We start from the raw sequence: 25232 nt of genomic DNA on the forward strand, positions 1-25232 counted from the left end.
ATAGTTTCAATTGATTTTCTGGAGTAGTCTAAATATGCAATAATATTATCTCCAAGTAATGATTAGTTTTGCCTCTTCCTTTCCACTACTTGTGTACTATTTCTTTTTCTTATGTAATTGCATTAACTAGTACTTCTAGAACAAAACAGTGGGTATCCTTCTCTTGACTTTAGTGGGACTGTTCCTACTACTTATCACTTACAGTGATTTTTTTTTTTTTTTTTTTTTTTTTTTTTTTCGGTATGCGGGCCTCTCACTGCTGCGGCCTCTCCCGCTGCGGAGCACAGGCTCCGGACGCACAGGCTCAGCAGCCATGGCTCACGGGCCCAGTCGCTCCGCGGCACGTGGGATCCTCCCGGACCAGGGCACGAACCCGTGTCTCCTGCATTGGCAGGCGGACTCTCAACCACTGCGCCACCAGGGAAGCCCTACAGTGATTTTTTTTTAATCGTATGAAAAAAGTGACCATAAATCTTGTTCTAATTAAGTTTAAAATATTAGAAATGGTTATTAAACGTCACTGAATATCTTTTGGGCATATAGAGAAATAACAAGTTTGTTTTCTCCCTTGATCTAGTGACACAGTGGATTTCATTAATAGACCTCCTCACATTAAACCATCCTTGCATTTTTGGTATGAACTCAGCCGGTCTTGGTGTATTATTTTTAATGTGCTACTGAATTCTATTTGATAATACATTAGTCAGAATTCCTACATCATAATTTGTAAGTGGTCTATAATTTTCCTTTTTTCCATTCTCTTTGTCAGATTTTGGCATCAATCAGAAGTTTCCTTCCATTCTGCGCTGGATGGTGTGTGTTTCTAAAGCAAGTGGAAGGCCCAACAACAGATCTCTTATCACAGCAGGGCGTGGGTATGTAGGTGAGGAGTGAATCGATACTAAGAGCTGCCTTCAAAAAGAAATCCATGTCTGACTTACAGCTTCCTCAGATGCTTAATATACTTCTTTTTAGTTTTTTATATTTTCTTTTTTTTTTCCCTCCCTCCCTCCCTTCCTTCCTCCCTCCCTCCCTTCTTTTGTATGAACAGTGCTGCAGAATGGTTTTAGAATTTGGCAGTCTTGAGTAGGTGTGGCCATGGAAACCCGGGCCCCTTACGCACAAGGTGAATTCTTCTTCCCAAGTGAGGGTGGTACTGTTTTTCGAGAGGGTGCTGGAGAACTTCTGGATGGGATCATTCAGCTGAACTACACATACTGGGTTAATGTTGCCTGTAATCAAACAGAGGGGCACCGTATTGGCTTTTATTTTTGTTTTCTAGTTGCATTAAGACGTTTTGCATATAAAAGAAAGGCTGAATTAAATGTCTGGTCTTGGCTCAGAGGGTCCAGTGTTCCTTTCATTTGCCATTTACAAACTCTCAAAGCACCTCACCTGGGGTTACTCACTGGATGTCCACAGCCCTGGGCTGCCCCAAGTGCCCCTGCTCCCCCCTCGGCTCTGACTGCAGGCACAGCTCTCTGGTGAGGGCCCTCCCTGGGGGCAGCATTACTCCAGCAGAGATGGGGGCCTCACTTTGTTCTTTTTTTTTTTTTTTTTTTTGCGGTATGCGGGCCTCTCACTGTTGTGGCCTCTCCCGTTGCTCCGGACGCACAGGCTCAGTGGCCATGGCTCATGGGCTTAGTTGCTCCGCGGCATGTGGGATCTTCCCGGACCAGGGCACGAACCCGTGTCTCCTGCATCGGCAGGCGGATTCTCAACCACTGCGCCACCAGGGAAGCCCAAGGGGGCCTCACTTTGGACAAGACTGACAGCTTGGAAAAGGAAGGGCAACTGGGGTAATTGCTCAATTGGGGGATACCTCCCAGAGAACCCGTTTCCCTCTTACAAAGATGTAGGTTTTTATACCTAACTCAGCTCAGTCAAAACTTTTTGAGGTATTTGATCCAGGTAACAGGACATTTCACTATTGAACAGCTGTGTCTGCTTTGAGGCAATGCTTGCGCCGTGGCAGAAAGCCGTGAATATACTGTGTAATCAATAATCAACGGTAAAGGACTGGAATATGTTGGCCCTTTACCGTGTACCAGGTGGTGTCTGGTGTTCTACACACATCATCTTACTAATCACCACAGTCACTTTCAAGGATAGACTCTGACTCAGATGGGGACCTGCTGGCAGAGGTTAGAAATTGGGACCCCAACCCTGGCCGACTGGGTCCCGGGAGCCCCTCCCGGCTGCTAAGCGGCGTGGCCTCAGGGGGCGAGGTGTGAGTTACCAAAACACCACCCATACCCAGCTTCATTCACAGAGTTTCTAGGTAGTTCAGTGGGTTCTACCTGCACTTCTGGAACGGGAGGAAACTCCCCACAAATAAACGTAAGTAACCCCGATGTTCTCAGACAATACAAAGAACTCATCGCTACTCTTAGCAAAAACCACTCCACAGTGGAAAGATGTGTCCGGCCCCAGGCTACTCGGCATCTGGGGTCTCGGCAGTGACTCAGAATCACCGAAAAAGAGTCACCCGTTCTGCCATGTTTCTGTCTTGTCTCCACAGCAGCCTCTCTGGGCAACACAGGGTTCCCGGTGGGCCCAAAGCCTTCCGGACACCCATAATCCCCCCATGTGGCACCCCCCTTCCATAGGAGGAAGCAAAGGCCACAGACAACCCACAAGGCACCTCCTCCCCTCAGCTCACACTGCAGACGGTCACACCCACGGCCAGCCGGGTGCCCTGCCCTCACCCGGGTGCCCCTGCCGCGCCATCACCCACCTGAAGCACCAGGATGGCTCAGCAGCGAGGCTCGGATATTCTTCACCAATAGTTTGAGCTCATGAGCCCTTGGAGGTTTGGGAGGGCAGGATTCCTGAGTAGATGAAGTGAGCTGCAGATGCTGCAGAAAGGAAGACAAAGAACAGTGAGCCGTGAGAAAGAGGCAGTGGCCGCTGGACACCTGTTACAGGGAAGGAGTCTTCAAGAAAACCTTCAGAGGGAGCCTGGCCCCCAGGCCTGCTCTGTAACAGCTGGGGAGGGAGGGTACCGGTCACCCACTGCTCCTTCCCCTGCTTGGGAGCCTTGTACATCCCACAGAAAGCAAGCGAAGGAGTTAAGCATTCACCCAGAGAGGACCCCCCTGAATCTCACTGTGGGTGGAGACGGGTCCACGCATGAGCCAGGGCAGGAGCCTGAGACAGAGTGGGGTGCCCTCCCTGGGATGCAGGGGCCCAACTGCCCAGCAGCACTAAGTGTGACACCAGCCAGGACACTGGTTGCTTCCCACCTCCTGGCAGACCTGCCATCCACGTGGGGAGGATCTAAGTGTCATCCAGGTGTCACACTAGGGACAAAGCAGAGGCGGGCACCCCCTGAGCCTGCTTCATCAGCACGTCCTCAAACGGGTATCAGGATGTTTCCAGCAGAGAGCCTCCCCAAGCTCGTGGGACCTCACCTTCAGACCAGCCTTTCTCAAGCTAGCTTCCACCTCCCACTCACGGCTACGAGTGTTATGTACAAGGGGCTCCTTAGCTACAAACATTTGGGAATCCTGGAAAAGCTTCTCAGAGACATCACAGGCCTCTGCACAGCGAGAGCCTTCCAGAGAGGGATCCTAAGAGCTGATCTGACCTCAGAGTGCTTTTGGGGGGGTGCTTACTAACATCTCAAGCAACTGTAGTATTTTTTTTTTTTTTGCTAGGCGGGCCTCTCACTGTTGTGGCGCCTCCCGTTGCGGAGCACAGGCTCCGCGGCCATGGCTCACGGGCCCAGCCGCTCCGCGGCATGTGGGGTCTTCCCGGACCGGGGCACGAACCCGTGTCCCCTGCATCGGCAGGCGGACTCTCAACCACTGCGCCACCAGGGAAGCCCGCAACTGTAGTATTCTTTAGGTCACCATCTAGAAGACATTATTCTGAGCCAGGGCAGGGCCTTGCCCACTGCGAGCTGCAGGTGCTGGGAGGCCAAGAAGTAATCACAGAAGTCCTCAAGATCCAGGTCCCTGAGCACTGGAGACATAGCAGCCCACATGTCTGGGGTGGAGACGCAATGTTTTTTCTCAATTGTGTATGCGTGATGGCTAAGCTTATGTGTTGACTTGACTGGACCAGGGGGTGCCAGGAATGTGGTCAGACACGATTCTGGGTATGTCTGCGAGGAGGTTTCTGCCTGAAATTTACATTTAGATCAACAGACCGTGTAAAGCAGATTGCCTTCCCTACTGTGGTGGGCCTCGTCCAATCAGGTGAAGGCCGGAATAGAACAAAGGGCTGACTCTCCCTCAGATAAGAGGGAATTCCTCATGCCTGACTGCCTTAGAGCTGGGATATCCATTTTTCCCTGTCTCTGGACTTCAGTGGAAACATCAGCTCTCCTGGGTTCCAGCCTGCTGGCTTCTCCTGAAACTCTTGGGGCTTCTCAGCCCCAGGCATGAGCCAACTCCCTAGAATCAGTCTCCTTATGTATATAAATATATATATTTTATACATAAATATATAATTGGCTCATGCAGTTATGGAGGCTATTTTATACACACACACACACACACACACACACACACACACACATCCATTGGTTCTGCTTCTCTAGAGAACCCTAATATAATATGCGTGTTATTTCGATACATACACTCTACAAATTTATTTAAAAGCATTATTGAATTTATGGTAGTCTCGGTCCCTTTATTTTCTGAATCAATGTATTCTAAAAATGCAGTTCTATTTTGTGAAGTTTCTCGAATTTTGACATTAAAAATGTATAGTCATATTCAAAACAGGCAGCTCTGATCTGAACTAAGCCACCAGGATAGAATTCCTGAAAGAGAGAACAGCCAAGACTCTGCTCTCAGCTCTGGGGAGCCTGGCCTGACCCCCAGTCTCTGGGGCCGAGCCCCACCTGGCGGCACAGCCCTGGGAGCCCCGCGCGCCCACAAGCCCCTCCCTCTGCTGCATCAGGGCTCTTATGTCCTGATAACCTGCAACACCCAGAGCGAACCACAAAGCACTGCGATCCCCTGATATCTGTGCAGTGAATCAAAGATTTTGTCTCCACGCTCTACGCATTCACAGTGGTGATGCCCTAACAGGAACCAGAGACCAAGAGCCTGCATCAAAAAATCATATTAAAAGTTATACTTTAGGCGGGGCTTCCCTGGTGGCGCAGCGGTTGAGAGTCCGCCTGCCGATGCAGGGGACGCGGGTTCGTGCCCCGGTCCGGGAAGATCCCACGTGCCGCGGAGCGGCTGGGCCCGTGAGCCATGGCCGCTGAGCCTGTGCTCCGCGGCGGGAGAGGCCACAGCAGTGAGAGGCCCGTGTACCGCAAAAAAAAAAAAAAAAAAAAAAGAAAAAAGAAAAAGTTATACTTTAGGGACTTCCCTGGCTGTCCAGTGGTCAAGACTTCGCCTTCCAAGGCAGAGGGTGAGGGTTCGATCCCTCGTCAGGAAGCTAAGATCCTACATGCCTCATGGCCAAAAAACCAAAACATAAAAAACAGAAGCTATATTGTAACAAATTCAATAAAGACTTAAAAACAGAAAGTTATACTTTCACACTGACTTCACCACCCACTATGTAATGACAGTGGATATTCTACCATGCCACATAAAAATACTGGAAAGACATGGAAAAATAACTTTAGGGACTGTAAATGTATGTTTTGCATAGTCCTCATGAAAAGGTCTCCTCATGATTGGGAGAATTAGTTCACCTCAAGCCAAGGTTTTTAGATGTGTAGCCAAGAGAGACGTGCGGGACCAGGCTCAGGGAGGCTGTCCTGGGCGAATGCCCCGGAAGTGAATTTCGCCAGAGAATTAGCGGCTAATCGGGCAGTGGGGAGGGCCCCAGAATGGGGAGGGGGGTTGTCAGCATGCGAAGGACCCCGCAGAGGAGATGGCCTCATGTGTCCGCACTGCCTGAGGGTGACAGACCCCCGAGAGACAGTGTGGACGGCGGCTGTCCCCGTCCTGGGCTAAACGTCTGTGGGTCCAGGGCATTCCCTCCGCCTTGGGGCAGTTCCCAGGTACCTCAGTTCTGGAAGGGTGTGACCCCAGACAACAGGCTCTGGGCGCACAGCGAAAAGTCAAGTTCTGGTTCCTAAAAGGAGAGGATCTGGGCTACTTCGGCTTGGACGCTGCTGAGTGCGCCAGACACCTCTTCCTTTCCTCCCACGGGGCTTCGGAACCCTGTGCCCTGAACTCAGAGCCTCGCCCCAGACCGCGGTCATCACCCAGCAGCAAGCGGCCGTGCAGTCTCGCTCCACCACGGGGGGGCTGGGGGGGCGGCCGAGGCAAGGTGCAGGGGTGGGGGGCGGGCGAGCATGGGAAATGCGCACGGATTCTCCAAGCGGGTGGACCGCGGTCCTTCAGGGGGTCGTGAAGCACCCACACCCCGCCGTGAACTGGTTTACCTGAACTTCCCTCACATCCGTAGGCTTTGTGCTCAGAACCACTGATGGGTAGGCAGAGCTAACCAGGTGCTTCAGAGTGTCCTTGAGACTTTCAGACACCGCATCTGCCCCAACGGCCTGGTCCTGCTGAAAGAGGAGGGAGTCACCAAACCATCTCGTCACCAGGCACGTGTACAAGTGGGCAAAAGCAAATGCATGGCTCTCCGGATGTCCCTGGGACGAGACAGACTTGGGGTCACCAGGGCTCCAGGAGATCAGACTAGGACAGTGAGATGCTCACTCACTCTCATCTTTGCCGATCTCAGAAGTCATCCATCCTCCTTGTTTTCAAAAGTTAAAGATAAGACATGTGCAGCATAGACATGTGTTAACATTTCTGTGTCTATCTTTTCAGTCCTTTCCCGTAAACATACAGGCACATGTGTTTTCCTTCCTGCCTGATGTTTGATTTTTTTTTTTTTAATTAAAAGGTAGTCAAGGGACTTCCCGGGTGGTCCAGTGGTTACAACGTCACCTTCCAATGCAGGGGTTGCGGGTTCAATGCCTGGTTGGGGAGCGAAGATCCCAGATGCTTTGCGGCCAAAAAAAACCCCAAAAACCAAAAAACAAAAAACCCAAACATAAAAGCACAAGCAATAATGTAACAAACTCAATAAAGACTTTAAACATGGTCCACATCAAAAAAAAATAATAATAAATGGTATTCAAGTAAATGGAAAGGCTCAATAAAGATGAAGACAAGCTTGTAGAAAAATAACACAGCAGGGTGACTCACACCACCAGATGTCAAGCTCTGTACGATAATTAATACCCAACAGAAACGCGCCCACGTGTTCTAGAATGTTCACAGCACCACTATTCATAATGACCCCAAACTGGAAACCACCTAAGTATCCATCAATACCTGAACAGACACACAAGTTATGGTGCAGCCACACAGTGGAATGCCACAGGGCAATGAGCACAAACAATGTACAAGCGCACACGACGACACAGGTGAATCTCACAGACATCATGTTCAGTGAAAGAGACCAAACACAGAAAAACACGTACACAGTACTGCACGATTCCTTTAGTTAAAGCGCACAAACAAGCAAAACTAAGCTCACGCTGTTTGAGGGCAGAATTCTAAGATGACCCTCAGCGAGTCACGTCCTGCATCATCCCCTCGCCCCGAGGGCAGGTGGCGCCCGCGACCTGCTTCCAGCCAACGGGATACGGCAAAGTGATGTGATGGCCAAAGGTTATGTTATATACAACTCCCTCTTAGCAAACCAGAGCAAGAGATTCTCCTGCTGACCCTGAGGAGGTCAGCCTCCACGTGTGAGGGGGCCACACGGCACAGAACTGCAGGGCTTCAAGGAGCTGAGAGCAGCCCCAGCCCACATGCATCAAGGAACCGAGGGCCTCAGTCCTACAACCACCAGGAGCCGAGTCTTGCCCACAGCGATAGGAGACTGGAAAAGGAACCCGAGCTCTAGGAAGGGCAGTCAGCCCAGACCGTGATGACGGCCCATGAGACCCCGAGCAGGGGACCCAGTTAAGCCTGGACTGACTGCCAGATACTATGAGGTAAACGTGCGCTGTTTCACGCTGCTGGGTTTGCAGTAATTATCAGTTGCGAGCATAGATAACTCATACATGTTAGAAGTCAGGAGCATGGTTACCCTCTGTAGGGGCTGCGGGTAACGAGTGGAAGCGGGTAGAGGGGATTTCTGGGGAGCTGACCCTGCTCTGTTTGTTGAGCCGGGAGCTGGGTACTCATGAATGGTCAGCGTGTGAAAGCTTCAACGAGCTGTGCTTTCACAATACGTGCACTTTTCTGCATATCTTATCTCTCATTTTTTAAGCAAGGAGGATCTATTTTTTAAAATCTCAGTTAAGAGCCTTGTTTGAATATAATAGCTTTTGTTTTGAACTCTTAAAAGCTGGATCTGGCTGGACACCTGCTAAAAGAAAATGTCAAACTCTGCCAGCTCTGCTGGCATCCACGCCATCACTCTGTGGTTTCAGGAGAGCAGTGTGGTGAGTGCCGATGCTCGGCCGCCCTGGCCATGATTCTGGCTCTGCCATTGACGGCTCCAGGGCCCTCTGTGTCCCGCGTCACTTCTGGTGTAAATGTCCCCACTGTGGGGCTCCAGCCGCCTGTGCGCAGGGGGATGGACACTGGCAGGACTTGATTTCCACCCGGACCACAGACCTATTGAAAATTCTTCCAACTTGCGGGGCTGGAAGTGATTTCAGAAATTGGTCTGTTGTGTCCCAAGGACAACCAGCTGGCCAGGCCCTGTTACAGCAAACTTAGGCCAAATCTGCCACTTATTGAAAATCTACTCCCTGCCAGGAACTCTAAACTAATCATAATCAAAATGGCTCACACTTACGTCTCTCTTATGATGTGTCAGGCTCGATGCTACGCACTTACACATATTAACTAGTTTAATCCCCACAACCACGTTGAAAACCATCATCCCCGTTTTACAGATGAGGAAACTGAGGCACAGAGAAATTAATTAACATGTGTGGGGTCTCGCAGCTCATAAGTGGCAGAGCTGAGAGTTAAGCCCAGGCACTAAGGCTCCAGGGTCCGCACTGAGAACCGCTCCGCCATCATCTTTCTCTTATTGCAATAGGTTCTTGATACCCTTATTTTCAAACTGAGGTGAATTCACATAACATAAATGTAACCATTTTAAGGTATGCGTTTCAGTGGTGTTTAGTACATACATACACCGTGTGGTAAAACTACCACGTCTATCTAGTTCCAAAATATTTCCGTCACCTCCAAAGTAAAGCCTTTACTCGTTAGCAGTCACTCCCCAGTCCTCCCCCCAACAGCCCCTGAGAGCCACTAATCTGCTTTGCATCTTCATGGATGTGTGTATTCTGGGTATTTCATAGAAACGGGATCATAGGACATGGTCATTTATGTCTGGCTTCTTTTACTGAGCACAGTGTTTTCAGGGTTCATTCATAATCTGGCACATACTCGTGCTCCAATCTTCTTATGACTGAGAACAGTCCGTTGTATGGATGTACTGCACTTGGTTTACCTCTTTCTATCTTTTTTAACCCGCTCATTTCTCCTCACTGTACAGAGGAGGAAACCAAGGGGGAAAGATGGGTTCGGGGGTGCTCGGAGTGCATCACGTTTTAGATCCGCAGAGCAGCTGACTTGGGGACCTTCCTTTCTAGCTGTCCCCCTGCCCCCATGCCACCTCAACCGCCAGGGGCCCAAGGGGTTACTAAGCCCACGGGACCCAGCTCCAAGGGGCTGGTTTAATCCCACAGGATTACTTCATTGGGAAAGCCACGCCTCTCAATCCTATGGGGAGCCCGCGGTCGGCAGAGAAACGTACAGCGCATTATGGGGAGCAAGGTGCGAAGAGCGCATACGGCATTTGCCAGTGAGTGGGTGAGAATGGGGGCATGAGGTCCATTTTGCAGAAAGAAGCCTAGGATGGGTAAACGAAAACGAAAGAAACAAGCGAGCAGGGAGAAGGGGATGGATGGGGTGGAGGGGAGAGGGGTGGAGACTGGACGTCTGCGCACAACAGTTCATGTAATTTTGACCTCTGAACTATGTTAATATTCTGCACGTTCAAAAAATACGTAAATCAGCAAAGATGGCGGACAAAACCTGAAACTGTACTAACAGAAGCAAATGCTGACATCTGCTTACATTAACTCACATCAAGTTAGTAACGTAACCACACAGAGGAAAACACTTAATCTGAGTAGTTTTTGAACACAGAACTCGGTACCCCCTCGGCGGCATACACTCTGCTATGAAGACCAGCAGAGCAATCTTGAACTTCGGAAGGTTTGATGTCAGAGGTGGCAGGGGAGCCGTTTACAGAACCGTTCTGTGTATACTGTGGGCCTGGAAAAGCAGTGCCGTGTGGGGGAAAGCAGATGCCAGCGTGGGCGGGAAGGAGAAAAAGGAAATAAAGCAGTGACTAGGGAAACAGTTAACACGCGTACTCTGTACACCTAAACGGTCAGGCAACAATTCCACTTCTGACGTACGGAAGGGAAAAGAATTACAATTCAAACTTCCTAGTCTTAAAAACAAACTGCCTGCACCTACATCAGGGCACAAACAGTTACACTATTTATGGACAAATTATTAAATTTTGCGCGATCTTCCCAGCAACTGAAAGTGACAGCACCCACGTGACTCAGCGGGCCTCTCCTTCTCCCCAATTCACTTCCTCACACCCCCAAGACCACAGGCAGTAGGGAGATCACCTTCAGACTCGAGACGCAGCTTTGCAAAAGCTGTGGGGAGAAAGGAGGTGGTGGCCTTGGAAGCCAGGCTTTGGACTCAGGCTGAGCTGTAGGTGAGTGGCGCGCCCTCACGGTGAAGGAAAGCATCTGAGGGTCAGGTGTGAGAGAACGGCCAGGAAAACCTAGGTTGCATCACTGCCATGGTTTTCAGCCATTGCACGCAAGGGCTGCACACAAGTGCTTTAAAAAAAAAACCCGGTCCAATTAAACCTGCCCGGGGGACGCGGCAGGTTTCAGGATTTTTAAAAGCTGCCAGGTGATTGCAGGTGCAGCCCAGGTGAGAGCGGGCATGAAACCCACGGAAGGCCCTCCCCGCCTCCCCTCCCCCCGCCCCCCGCCCGCCAGCGCCGCCCCATCACTGCCCCGCGCGCTCCCCGGGATCGCGCATCAGACGCGCACCAATCAGAGGCTCCGTCTCCCAGAGCAGGTGGTCGTCGTGTGCCACGTTTGCACACACACACGAGGGAGGGATCACAAAAACTCACGGACCGACCTCCCCCGGTGCTTTGGGCTGGACCGTAATGGCCATCTCCGGCTCACGGATGAAGGACCACTTGATCTGAATGTCTTCTCTCTTCTCCTTCATGTGGAGCTCCAGCTATTAAGGAAAAAAAAAAAAAAAGAGATTGTTGGAGGACTGCTCTCTTCACTGGAGCCTCAAAATGTATCTGTGTGTTCATTTGTTTTCTCAGACCGCTATTTACTGCCTCCTTGGCATACGGTGTGCTTCCAAAATGGAAAGGAGGGTCCCAAATCCCCTGACCTCCCTTTCCCCGTCGTGTAGCCCACCTCGCCCTCCTCTGCCTCAACCTGTCACTTGGAGAGGAACGTCAGGGTCGGGGCTAAAGGCCAGGTGCCATGAAAACCGTGCAGCCTCTTGAGGACCAACCCTCTGCTTTGCAGCTCTCTTCCGAGAGCATCACCAAGGCATAATGGAGCCGGGGGGACAAGGAGAAGGGAGCCGGACGCCTTGTCCAGCCCCACGTGCTGGCGCAGCCCCCGAGGGTTGTGTACACAGCCGTCAGCATTCTTACCCTCTCTTGCCGGGGCCACTACGCAACCTCCACCTGGACTCTGATCTCCCCCGATGCCCCTTCCGGCCCTACCCATCTGTTGTGGCAGAATAACGCCTGCCCCCCCAACGATGTCCACACCCCAATCCTTGGAACCTGTGGATATATTACCTCACATGGCAAAAGGGGCTCTACGGGTGTGATTCGGGTAAGGACCTTGGGGTGTGGTGACAACCCTTCATTAACCCAGTGATCCCTGGGGAAGCAAAGGAGCCCTTAAAAACGGAAGAGGAAGACAGACGAGGATGCCAGGGAGATGTGACTGGAAGACAGAGAAGGATGCCAGGAACCCAGGAATGAGGTTGCCTCTCGAACCTGGGACCTCGCCCTTAGCTGACAGCCAGCAAGGAATTCGACCCTCAGTCCTGCAACCATAAGGAGCTGAATCCTGCTGATGACGGGTGAGCAAGGAAACAGATTCTCCCCCGAGAGCTTCCAGAAAGGAAGGCAGCCCACCAACACCAGGATTTTAGCCTGGGTTGGACATCAGACCTCCAGAATGGTGACATGATAAATGTGTGCTATTTTCAGCTAAGATTACGGTGATTTGTTTCAGCAGCGATAGCAGACTAATACGCCATCCTTCCTTCCTCAGCTGGAGACTCATTCTAAAGCCAAAATCTTGACCCTTCCCACCTCCACGCCTCCGCCCCACCACCCAGGGAAAGGGAAGGAGAGAATGACTTTAGACTTGTTTTCTCAGTACTCAGTACTCTCCCTCCCGCTAGCAACTAGCATGAGGTAAGAGAAATGACGCTTCCCTTGCCCTATAATTCTGGGTGACTCTCACAAAAGTGCACTTTAATTTCATGGCCACAGTCCCCGAGTCGCTCCCACCAGGTCGGGGAGAGGGGTGAGCCGCTAGTCTCTATTGCATCTTTTATCTGCAGAGGAGGGGACGCCTCCTGCCAGGAGCATTAATAATTCACCAACCTCTAGCAGCTGCCTCTGCTTTGAGAGGTAATCCGCAGGCTGCTTTTAAACTATGGTTAAGAGATCAAAGATACAATTGTGTTACCTGTATCTGAGCTGCCGAAAATGGCACATAAACAGCATCTCAGAAACTATGTCTCCTCGGTGAATGTCTGTGGTCCTTGCTGGACTCACCCCACCCTGAAACGTGTGTCATGTTGGGTACGTGTGTCCCAGACTTTAAAATAATCTTCTGATCACACTGTCCAAAAAACTAGGGGGGGAGCAGGAGGGCTTTAACATCTGACAAGTCCACGAGGTCGATTAACCTCTTCGACTCTCAGAAAGGGAATGTTAACCAGGGTAGGGGTGGGGAGGCTGGGCTTCAGAGAAAAGCCATTTAGGGAGCCAGAAATTTTTGTTTGCTCTGGTCGTTTAAAACCATGTCTTTTAAGCAAAGCAAATGGAATATCATCTTCCCTTGTGGTTGAGAACCCTGAACGATTTGCACTCCAGATTAGCGGTCAAGCACAAGGACAGAGGAGAGGGAACGGCTGGAATCAGCAGCGACCCCTGAAACAGACCCAGGAATTCACAATTTTTACACACCGGCTAAACAAGAGCTTCGGAGAACTTCCGCCTCTGTGTGTGTGACACGCAGAGCTGTCTGATGGTTTAGGCATCCAGAAGTTTCACTAATAAGTCTGTTATCATTATTACATATGTCTCTATTTATAATTGCTTTATGTATAATTATTAATGTTACATATACAATACATAACTATATCGATCATAAAAGTTATAGTTATGTAAGTCTAACATAATTATTATAATCATGTCTATTATCCAAAAAATAATGGTAGTACTCATCCTTTAACATATAAAAATAATAAGGGGTCTTTTAAAGCTGACTTTTTCAAACACTCAAAGGAGGAATGCCAAGTCCAGCCCCTAAGCTGTTTTCCAAGCTGCAGGAGACTTCTGAGGTCTAGTACTTGATCCTGAAATAAACCACTTGCCTTCTCTCAGATGCCATTTTCCTTAATCTAACAGTCGACAACACCCTTGATATGCTTCAGTGCCTTGAAAAATACCGTATCTCCCGTATTTGATGGATGGGAAACTCTGAATTCGTTATATATACGTGTACATATGTGTGTGTGTGTGTGTGTGTGTGTATATGTGTCTGTGTATATACCTACGTGTGTATATATGTGTGTGTGTGTATACATACACCTATTTCACACACACTTTATTTCCTACAGAGACAATATAATATGGAAGGTGACAGTTCGAAAGTTATGAAATGAACGGTAATTAATGAAAACAGCAGCATCCACGTCTGTGATTGCACCCCTCTCACCCTGCAGGTTCACGAGAACTGTTTTCCTAGGACTCGCTCAGTCTCCCCAACTTTACCTGTAGATGAAGCGGGGAGAGCCGCACACTGTAGAGCGGGCGCCCCGTGTCCTCGGACGAGGGTAGCCCCACGCTGACCAGGAACTGGATGGTCTCGCCCACCACGTGACAAAACACCACCTAGAGAAGGGGCCATAAAACAAGAGAACTTTCACGCAAGAGCGAGGAGAGCTTGCACCTTACCCATCTTCATTTCACTGAACAAAATAATCTGGACTCTATAAATCAGCAGGGACAAGAATTCAGAGTTTCAAATATGGATGAATATCCAGATTCACACCTTTTCTATTATGCAGTAACTTGAAAACTAGAAACAATATTTCAGATCTTTTCTTCCTGATGGATTCCTGGGAGCTAACTCTGGCCTGCCCAAATCTAGTTAGGATCCTTCCACTCATACACATTTTTTTCTTTAAACGTGGCTTTGTTCTATTTCTCCACGCGGCTGATTTTAAATTGCCCAGACAGTTCCACATTCACACGGAGTGAACGCCATTAGCCACTGTCTCTCACTAAAAATGGGCCTTAAAAAGAAAACTTCTTATGGATGTTACAAGGAAAAAATAAAAAACGTACCCAGAACACAAGAAATTGTTTCTATTTAAATAAATTTTTAACCTATTGTGGCTTCCAAAGATGCAGGGATAGCGCAAAGAACGAATGCAATATTAAACAGTTACAAAACGATATAGCCGTAACGAAAGTAGAATTATAAAATGAGCTCATTTAAAGACCTGCGAGACAAAATAATTACATCAGGCATAAACCTGACCATATTCCTGACATACATCGCGAAGCATTTTACAGGGACGAGTGTGAACGCTGTCACCTCCCAGAGGAGAATCGAGTTTCTGTCACAGAATCCCCCCTACTGGAGCAGACCTTCCAGAATGAGGGGTCGGCCACCCTCCCGGCAGGGTGCCAGGCAAGCCCAGTGTGGGGTGACCACAAGGCCAGGTGCCAGGTGCGCAAAGGCAGGGAGAGGACGGAGGGGGTCCGGCAGGTGGCCAGTGCGTCTGGCCAAAGCCGGGTCGGCAGAGGCTGAGGGTGCGGCGGGATGGGTCCCACATTCCCGAGGGAGCTGCTGACCCCATATTGGATGGTGTCACTTGGGAAGGAAGGAAAAAGTCTTTTTAATTCTCTGGTGGTCTTAGAACCTAAAATACCAAGTAGAAAGACTGTCAAAACAGTGACTTCGTCAGGGTGACTGCTATTTCACAAAGTTCAGACTAAACACATGTCCCCCTGCTGAGCCGTGGCTATAACCCTCTCCACTTGGGGCCTACCTGCCCCTCCGGCAGACACCTGACCTCTACTATCCCGGGCACCCCAGCAAGGGGCCCATCTCCGGTGTCCACCATAAATGCTCTTGACAGTACAGGGTTAGAAAAAGAAAACCTTGCCTTTTCCAAATACTGGCAGAAAATTGCACAACCCTTATTTTCATCCGTTCTCGTAAAGTCGCTCTCGGAGGACTGATTTATGTGGATTCGTTCCATATCTTCATCATGTCCGTTGCATCTCCAGAGCTCATCAAAGGGTGGCACAAAAAAATGTTTGTCTAAGAAATGTCATCTATTCATTTTACAAATAAATGCTCTAGAGACAATCCTTTTAGAAGGAACTTGTTTTTGTTCTTGGCTGAGCCACGTGGCTTGCGGGATCTCAGTTCCCCGACCGGAGATAGAACCCGGGCCCCTTGCGTTGGGAGCGTGGATGGAGTCTTAACCACTGGACCGCCAGGGAAGTCCCAGAAGGAATGTATTTTGATGCCAGATGAGTTATACACACAAGTGACTGACACGGAGAAAATTCTCTGTTCTTTGTCTCAAGAGCCGAGGCTGTTTTACTGCTTAAAATGAAAAACCAGGCGGTGACTGGCTGACTTCTTCTTTGGAAACTAAGCTAATTAGAATGTTACCGACAACACTGACAGCTTCATTAGCGCCCTGGCTCAAGAAAGAGTTTGGTTTCCATTTGCACCCAGTTCTACAAAAAGCTACCCCACTGCTCCATTCCTGATACACAGATAGCCCAAGCACCTGGTTAAAAGCAAATAAACAAACAATCCAACAAAGATTTTAAAAGACTTTACAACTTCTAGAATGCAAGCCTCCAAAGGTCACAATTACCATTCAAGTCACATCGGGAAAGTAAGGGCAGTCACTCAAAATGGGACATCTAAAGGTCTGAATGCCCTTTCGCAGAGATCCCCCTGGAGGGTCCTCCCTGGCCCTATGGCTTTCTGAACCTCTCAATAACACCTGTCAGGGCTTCCCTGGTGGCGCAGTGGTTGAGAATCCACCTGCCGATGCAGGGGACACGGGTTCGTGCCCCGGTCCGGGAAGATCCCACGTGCCGCGGAGCGGCTGGGCCCGTGAGCCGTGGCCACTGAGCCTGCGCGTCCGGAGCCTGTGCTCCGCAACGGGAGAGGCCACAGCAGTGAGGCCCGCGTACCGCAAAAAAACACCTGTCATACAGACCAACCATTTCTTGGCCTCTCTTTAGTATATTCAGCTGGAAAAACTAATTAAATCAACAACCTGATCAGTTTTGATATGGTCAAACGAAATGCCACCACCGTTCCTATGGGTCCGGCTGGAGGGGTGACCATTAGGACAAATCCGGGTCCAGGGCCAGGCTCTGCCCCTGCCCCTCTGAGAGGAATGATGTCCCATTTGCCAAAGGGATGAGAACAAAACGGAAAGGAGGCTTTAAAAATAAGTAATCTTCTTTTAGTGCATTAAGGTGTTATCCGCAACGGGGATTAAATTCTCTGAACCCAGGCAAATAGCGGCAAGGCCGGCCGCATCCCCGAGGGGTCCCCTCTTGGAACAGCAGAAGGGCAGAATCACCTGATGCGAGGTGAAGCCGACCCTTCCAGCTGCTGCCAGAGCGCCCAGGGTTGACGTCTACCTGAACATGGACGAGCGGGTAGAGACCCTGATCTTGACCCTGGAGTCTCCATGCCCCGGACACAGTCGTGTTCACGAGGCTCCCTTCTGAAGGTTACAGGCCAGCTCCCTGGAGCGTATCCCAATTGTGCAGGGCTGTTGAAACACGGCTGTCAAAGCTTTAACGTGTGGGCCTCCCCCCGAAGCAGTCTGATATCGGTACTGGATTTTTAAAGTTAAACGGAAGCAATATCTAGCTTCTGTGGTGGAGGCCCTGGAGCAGGACTCCACAAAGCCAAGATCTGGACGCACAGAAGCGAGCTCCCTTGAAAGCAGCCAGCCACAAATCCACCTGCTTTATTCTTGAGATTTTTTTTCCCCAAAGCAAGCAAAGAGATCCTCGATTACACAAACCATTTCAAAAATCACACAACAGAAGAGGCTGAACCGTGTATGCAGATAAATCCCCTTCCCCCTTCCTCTCTACATACCAGAGCCTTTCATGGGGGGAGGGGGGCGCCACATGGGGAGGGTTTCAAAGGTGCAAGTCTTTAGCCCAAGGAGCAGCTGTGCTGACAGGTGAAGGGTCAGGGTCCCTGGTCCACCCCCAAGGGTCAAGAGGGGAGACAGCTGAGGGAAGCATCTTTAGGATATGAAAGTGGGCACTTTTCCTTATAACGGCAGGGAGGCCATCAGTCAAGGTTTTTTATTCTCTCTAGCCTCCAGACCTTAAACTCAGTCACATACCTATGCAAATAGGTCTTATCTTCAAAGCATATTCCTTTGTTTAGACAGGGGCCCAAAGAATTCCAGGCCTAGGTAGTCCCAGGTTTTGCTATAGCTTGCCAACAAGAACGTCCTCAGATATCTGTCAATCTCACCACACTTCTCCACTTCTCTTTTCAATTAAGCCTCTTGTATGATTGCCTCAGCTCCTCCTTCTCTGAGAACACTCTAGAGAACTGGAAATAATTTAATTCCTTTTGTCTCCAAAAGAATTAGGAATACAGCTGAGAAAAAGGACCTAAAAGGTTTATGTCACCCAACAGATTTCACTTCAATCACGCTATATGACATCGTGCGGGAAAGAGCTCCAAAATAAAAATGGAAGTCAAGACCCTTCCTTCGCTCATCCTTCAGAGCTCCCAGTCAGATTTCTTCCCCAACTCTGCAACCCAGTCTTGGCCCTGTAAGTATTCTTTAAGATGGCACGAACCTGATAGAAAATATTACTTCTACTCTGGAACAGACTCAATTTAAAAAGTAAACTCCGTCAGAGCTGACTATTCTCAGAACATCTATAAAGTTAACCCTACTTGCCGGCTTGTTCACAATACCTGGCTGAAGGTATATTTCTATAAGGCCTCTCCCAGTGGACCGAGGTGAAAAATGCTGGAAACAAGACGGCAGCCAACCCCAAGGAATGCTGGGTAGATGCTCTATTTCATCCCCTCGAGGGGTGTGCCTTGGACCACACGGCTCCGATACCCCACCCCCAGCTACACTCTGCATCCCTTCTCTTGTTGGGATACTTTAAAAAGAACAACGAGGCTTTTCGGCAATAGTACACGACCAGAAGGTATTGTTACTACATCATGTGGTTTAATGTAAGCATCTCTTGGCTTAAAAAATCCAAGAATGTGCTGTTCTCCTCCATGGACTCTATGCATTAAAAGACATATACAGGACACTTCCTTTAAAATGAGGGCACCTGGTCACACCTCCACCTAATGCCGCCGCTGGGTGTGTTCCAACTCACAGACAAAACCCCAGTTTCCCGGAGGGTCCTTTTACCTGGTCTTCACCAGGCGAAGTACCTGAGGGCTGACTCAGCCCAGAATTCCACATGCCTTTATCCGAACAAACAGGGGGCCCTCCCAGAGACACTGTTCCCATTCACATCTCAAAGGGCGGGGCCTCCAATGAGGAATTTTGCACCTGCCCTTGGAAAGACCTGGCTTCAAAACAATTTCACAACCTGTGAGTATTTCAGCATAAATACCAGGCTAATGGAGTACCTCGAATTTCAAGTCATGCAAAGCCAAAGGAGAGTCAATCAAATTTCCTATTTGCAACTACAACTTTGCGTGCTCTACCCTTGCAAAGTAAGGGGTCCACCAAGGTCTGGAAAGAGCACAGGAGTGCCCAGAAGCTCCCAGAGTATATTTTAGTATATGAATGTATAACAGCCTTAGGTAGATAAAACCCGTGTGCTCACAATATACAATTCATCCCAGTGACGTCCGTGGGGTTCCCGACATACACTGTGGAATAAGATTCCAGGGGAAATTCCATGCAATTGCCTGAGGTCTGTTTGTTGCTGTGGTTTTACAGAAGCAAGGGTTGCTTAGTGCCTTTCAGTTCCTTTTTTCCCATTTTCACCGTCTCTTTCCTGGTGGGGGTGGGTGGGAGCTTAAGTGAAATGATAAAAATAAAAATATAAACAATAATAGTAACAGTGCTGTTTATGGTGTACTGCGGTTGGAGCTCATTTCTGGAGGCCGACTCGGGTTCAGTTCCAACCTCTGTTATTCAGCAGCTCTTAGTTCCCTTGCCCGAGGGCCCCGGCCTCTTGGCCTCAGTTTCCTCCTCTGTACAATGGGCACAATGCTTCCTTGGGCAGAGAAGAGCTGTGGGCACTAATGAGAACAGACACGGCCCTTCTTGCCCGACGGCATCAGAGCTACCACGTGGCAGGGGCCCTGCAGGTGCTGCACAGGCCGCGGCCAGGGAGGGATTCATCCTTTCCAGACACAAAGCCCGTGGCTCAGAGAGGGCCTCACACCGAGAAGGCCTGGGTCACTGCAGTCCCCCAGCAGCAGGTGACCCCTGCTTTGCCTGGCAAGCCTTCCACATATACATCCTGTTTACAGGGACACTCACCACGCTTGCTAAGTAAGTGTGTGGCCTTTGCAGCAAGTACCTGTCCCAGCACAACACTCCTACCCGTGATTCACGTTTGGGGAGCTCCCACGCTGCCCTTGTAGACCTCACGCCTTCACAAAGCTTCCGAACCCACGCATTTGCCCTGGAGGGGTTACGGCTGCACCCCAAGAAGAGCTGCTCTCAGGCCACTTGCAAAATTAAGTTTGCTCCTTCTGGGTCAAACGTTCTGGAGCAAACCTCTCCTAGGACATGAGGAAAGAGAACACAGCTGAAACTCGCTGCTCTTGTGTAAGAGCGCAATTACAGTCTGGGAGAGAGAAATGTACTGGGGGTGTGTTGAGACTGGAAGGGAGGACACAGAGAGCCCTGGAGAGAGAGGCTGAAGGGCAATGCTCTCCTCCACAAGAAGTGCCCCACCGACAATGCCTCCCGGTACCGAGCCCTCACTGGGCCTGCCACCCGGCTAAGCTGAGCGTGCGTCTGCAGACCACGAGCCCTGGAGACCCAGGGGTGCTTCCTGTCGCCACCTGAAAAGATGCCCGTCCACAGGGGCACAGGCGTCCTGCCCTGCATGGGAGACCCTCCTTTAGAGAAGTGCCCCTGCCCCAGCAGAGCTTGCCTCTTGCGGTAACTATCTGGTCTTTTTGTCCTCAATTCCTGGCACACAGCTCCTAAAACCCTTGGAATCTCCAGAGTGATAAGAAGGTCTTTTGTATGCTAAGGAGGTGACTGGTGGTAGCGGGAGGCGGGGGGAGGCGGGGGCTAGATAACATCAGGATGAGGACTGGGGGCCAGAAGGACCGAGGTGTGGTTAGAGGGTAGCAGCTTTGCCACCTGGACTTCAGGGGAGGGGATGGGAACTAGAGAGGGGACCCTCCCCCAGGCCTGTGATTTAATCAGCCATGCCTCTGTAATGGAACCTCCAGAAAACCCCTAAACAACGGGGTTCCGAGAACTTCTGGTCCCGGGAGGGCGGTACACGTGGAGGGCATGGAAGCTCCGCACCCCTCCTCCCTTCCCTGTCCCAGGCACCTGCCATTTGGCCGTCCCTGAGCTGTGTCCTTTATTAGACACTGATAGCAGTAAGTGAAGTGCTCTCCCGAGTTCTGTGAGCTGCTCTAGCAAATGATCAAGCATTTGGAAGGGCTTGTGGGAACCTGCCGCTTCATAGCCAGCTGGTGGGTGCAGGTGGCCCAGACTTGGGGTTGACGTCTAAAGGCAGGGGCAGTCTTGGGCTGAGCCCTTAGCCTGGAGGGTCGGTGCCGTGTGGGTGGTTAGTGCCAGAAGCGAGTTGAATTGCAGGACACCCTGTTGGTGTCCAGAGAACTGGAGGACTGCTTGTCGGGTGCAGGAAATATCGCACACATTTGGTGTCAGAAGAGTCATGCGTAAACTGCTCAGAAGCCCCCAGTTCAGCCACGGCTGCAGGCTGTGGACTGTCCATGTACCACTGGGCCCGCAAGGTGACTCAGATGCTCTAAGCTATGCAAGACCCCACTCTCTGTGCAGGACGGGGGGGCAGGGGCCTTGCTGATGAGCCAGGTACTTGCAAAGGTAGTTGCTCTGGCACATGGGGGTCTTCGGGGGCTGCAGGAGAAAGTCCGAGCACATGGCAACTGGAAGGCAGGGGAGACCCGGTTCTGTTCTGCGAGGGTCGTGCCGGGAGACTCAAGACCAAACCCAAGCTGGGAAGCTGCTCGCAAAGGGAGACCAGAACCCCATTCTCATCTACTTGATCGAAGACGTGACTAGACACCAGACCCGAGAGTCAGCCCTTTCGTTACCTCAAACGTCATCCACACGTTCCTTGTCAGGACTGAGTCAGAGGGATGAGAAACACAGACCCTGACACTCTGGAGGGAGCGTGGAAAGGGGAGGGGGGTGTCATTGAATCTCCTGTCTGCGTTCCTTGGACACCTTCTGAGTCCTCAGACTCTGTCTGCTACGGTTCTTCCCCTCTCGAGAATTACACAGAGCCGAGAGAACACATGACGTTGCTGGCACAGGATTCAACCTAAGTTTGGAACCCATGGGGGTGTTTGGATCCTAAAAGGAGGAAGACACCATCATCAGCGTCCTGCCCCACAGGCGGTCCCAGAGCACGAGCTCCTGGGACAACGCCCGTCCTTCGTTTAGCGCAGGGGTCCCCAACCCCGGGGCCGGTCTGTGGCCGAACAGGAAGCCCCAGCAGGAGGTGAGCGGTGGGCGTGCGCGCAAAGCTTCACCTGCTGGTCCCCGTCACCCCCGTTACTGCCCGAACCATCGCCCCTCCACCGTTTCCCAGCCCCCGTCCGCGGAAAAGCTGTCTTCCACGGAACCGGTCCCTGGTCAAGAAAACACGGGAGCCAAGAACTACGAAGAAACTTGTAAAAGAAAACAAGACCGTGTGCACTTTCCCAGTAGTTTACTGGGTGAAAAGCTTCCTGGAAGATAGTGTGGACAGCCGTCCATGGTCCTATCCAGGGAGAGCAGAGGAAGGAAGGCCGAGCGCAGAGAGGAAGAGGGCAGACCTAAAAAGAAAGCCTATGCACTTCTATATATTGTTTTTTACTTTTTGACGGGTATGCACAATTTCGGTAATGGTATTAAAACAAACACAGTTTAACTGTCCACTTTCCAAAGGATGCTTTTCTGGCACTATATATATCAAGACCTTTAAAAACAGTCTATTGGGCTTCCCTGGTGGCGCAGCAGTTGAGAATCTGCCTGCCGATGCAGGGGACACGGGTTCGTGCCCCGGTCCGGGAGGATCCCACACGCCGCGGAGCAACTAGGCCCGGGAGCCATGGCCGCTGAGCCTGCGCGTCCGGAGCCTGCGCTCTGCAACGGGAGAGGCCCGCGTACCACACACACACACACACACACACACACACACACACACACACACACACGATTAATTAATTAATTTTAAAAATAAAAATAGTCTATTGCCATCTCCAATCTCTGCTCCCTCCCGGCACCTCCAGGCCAGCCCCTGAGATCCGTCCCTCTCTTAACGCTGACAGTGTCAGAAATCAGCAAACAGAAACTGTCCACCACAAAGGGACCTGGGGTCTATTTGTAATAATAGGGCTCTCACTGCACAGGGGCACTTCCCAAGCAGGGGCCTTGGGTGGGTGAGGCCAGCAGCCATCTGTCCCTCAGTCCCCCAGCCTTTGAAACTTAGGCACTGGAGCATCGGCTCACAAGGCCCCTTCCAGCTCTTATGGGCTGTGCTGGTGTCAGCATCCTGCCTTGTGGCCACCGGTTTCCTCCCAATATCTTCCAGAGACTTCTCCATGCTTGCTGCAGGGGTTATGGAGCTCTGTGACCCCCGTATCGGCCAAGGGTGGGGAAAGAGAGCTTCCCTGCGCTGCCCGGGCCGAGGAAGCCGGGCCAGCCCCTGGGCGACCAACTCTGGAATCCGTGGTGGAGCTGAAGCGTGCGCACCTACAACCTAGGAAACGCCACTCCTGCCCTGGAGATACTCCCGTCCTTGTGCCTGAGGACTCAGGAGACAGTCCACGGCAGCTCTGCTGTACTTAAGAAAAAGAGAAAACTCCCTAATTATCCATCAGTGGAAGGTGGAAAAGGCAGCCCTGGTCCACCCAGAATCCTGAACTGTAGTTCCAGCTAATGAACTCGAGTAACACAAATCAACCTGGATGAACCTCCAAACTGTCATGTTCTATAAGGAGAAAGCTTCTGTGAGATTGTGCACACACAGAACAATAAACGTTTGAAATGCACAAACCATGTTCTAGCTGAGCCAGTGAGGAGATACACAAGAGGTGGGGTTCCAGGGGACTGGATGTGAGCTCCTTCCGGGCCCGGGGGGCCACCCAGGTGTCCCCTCCTTGCTGTCTGCTAAATGATATGCATTTAATTTGATAATAAAATATACAGAGATACAAGGGTAAGCCTTGTACCTAAGAGTTTCTCAGCACTTCTACAGATACTTTATGTTAAAAAAAAAAAAGAACTTACAATTACATATGGTATTTGACCAGCCTAATATGTAACTTCAGCATGTGAGCTGTTAGCAACTATAAAATAGACTCTACGTAATAGCTAAATGACTCAAATCTATATATCGTGTTACAGAAATTCTTCACATACTATTTATATAACTATATATAGAGATAGATATAATTCACCCATTTAAACTATACAATTAAATGGTTTTAAAATATATTTTAAATATATTTAAATATATTTTAAAATATATTTCACAGCATTGTCCCCCCCCCAAAACCCTGTCCCTGTTCACCTGAGGAGTCACTGTTCACGTCCCCTCAAGCATTACCCAGCCCCAGCCCCTGGACACCACCAATCTACTTTCTGCCTCTACTGATTTATCTCTTCTGATAGTTGCTATTCTGATATCTGTTCTGAGAGTTCCATTTACATTTCATATAAGTGGAATCTTATGTGTCCTCCCATGTCTGGCTTCTCTCACTTAGTGGAGTGTCTTCAAGGCTCATCCATGTGGGAACACGTGTCAGAACTGCATCCCTTTAGGAGGCCAAATAATACTCCATATCATGTGGACATGCCATATTTTATTTATCTCGTCATCAAGTTGATGGATCAGATTTTATTTATTTTTTGGATGTAAGGTGTCTGACACTTTCAGTCATTCTAAGACAGAATACATTCCCCCACCCCAGCTTTTTTTCTTTTTAAAGTTGAAGCCTAGCTGATTTGCAATGCTGTGTCAACCTCTGCTGCACAGCAACGTGACTCAGTTATCCAACCCTGCTTTAAATTCGCTTCCTCGGTGAGGAAAGGCCCAAGGTAGGTGACGGTGCCCAGCTCACCTTCTCCTGGGCTGACTGGGCCACGCTGGACACCCGTCCCATGGCCAGCTCCAGGGGCTGCTGCAGCGGGTCCTCCTGGAAGCAGAGGAGCGGCGGGCCCTGGAACGGAAAAGCACAGTGAGGAGACGGGTGCGGTGCCAGGCAGGGTGGCTACTCTCTAAAGGCAATGACGGACTTGCCGCAGAGCTCGGCAGACCTCAGAAGATGTGGTCTGACTTCTCTTGGTTCAATCCATGCCTCTAAATAGCAGCAACGGGCAACTATCAGTAAGGAACGCAGGGACAAAACCAGAGATGTTGCAATAAAGTCGGCCAGGGATATTTTGAGAGTTCGTGTTTACAGTGTAAGGGGAGAAGCCCAGGCTCCTGGGGTGGACGGTGGGTCTGGAGATCAAGCCCAGCACCCGGCCAAGCACAGCAGGTTCAAGGGCTGCGCTGCCCTTCTTCTGGGAAAGCACGCTCTCCGGTTTCAGAGAATCACCTCTCCCTGCTCCACGCGGGCGCTGGCACCCTACTTAGGGCGGCCCCCTTCTCCTCTCTCACTGCCCAAACGGCGCCGGCGCGTGAGCGGGAACCCGGGCGGGGCCGGTGGGAGGTGT

General features: G+C 50.5%; 1 protein-coding gene across 14 annotated transcripts in view; it reads right to left on the minus strand.

The window, feature by feature from the left end:
• Positions 1-25232, minus strand: part of C2CD2 (C2 calcium dependent domain containing 2) — a 63234-nt gene that overhangs the window by 22195 nt on the left and 15807 nt on the right. For 6 of the 14 annotated variants that reach the window (XM_067035157.1, XM_067035161.1, XM_067035158.1 and 3 more), the window contains exons 2-7: positions 24635-24733; positions 14056-14175; positions 11145-11249; positions 6362-6487; positions 2738-2858; positions 1124-1232 (exon numbers count right to left, since the gene is read on the minus strand). In XM_067035157.1, coding sequence (XP_066891258.1) covers positions 1124-1232; positions 2738-2858; positions 6362-6487; positions 11145-11249; positions 14056-14175; positions 24635-24733 — 680 coding nt within the window. Of the gene's footprint in view, positions 1-1123; positions 1233-2737; positions 2859-6361; positions 6488-11144; positions 11250-14055; positions 14176-24634; positions 24734-24830; positions 24907-25232 lie in introns of those variants that run through there. The other 8 variants (XM_059064506.2, XM_067035159.1, XM_067035154.1 and 5 more) reach the window with 5 other exon arrangements.

The sequence above is a fragment of the Kogia breviceps genome, chromosome 5 (assembly GCF_026419965.1).
Source record: "Kogia breviceps isolate mKogBre1 chromosome 5, mKogBre1 haplotype 1, whole genome shotgun sequence".
Taxonomy (NCBI): Eukaryota; Metazoa; Chordata; class Mammalia; order Artiodactyla; family Physeteridae; genus Kogia; species Kogia breviceps.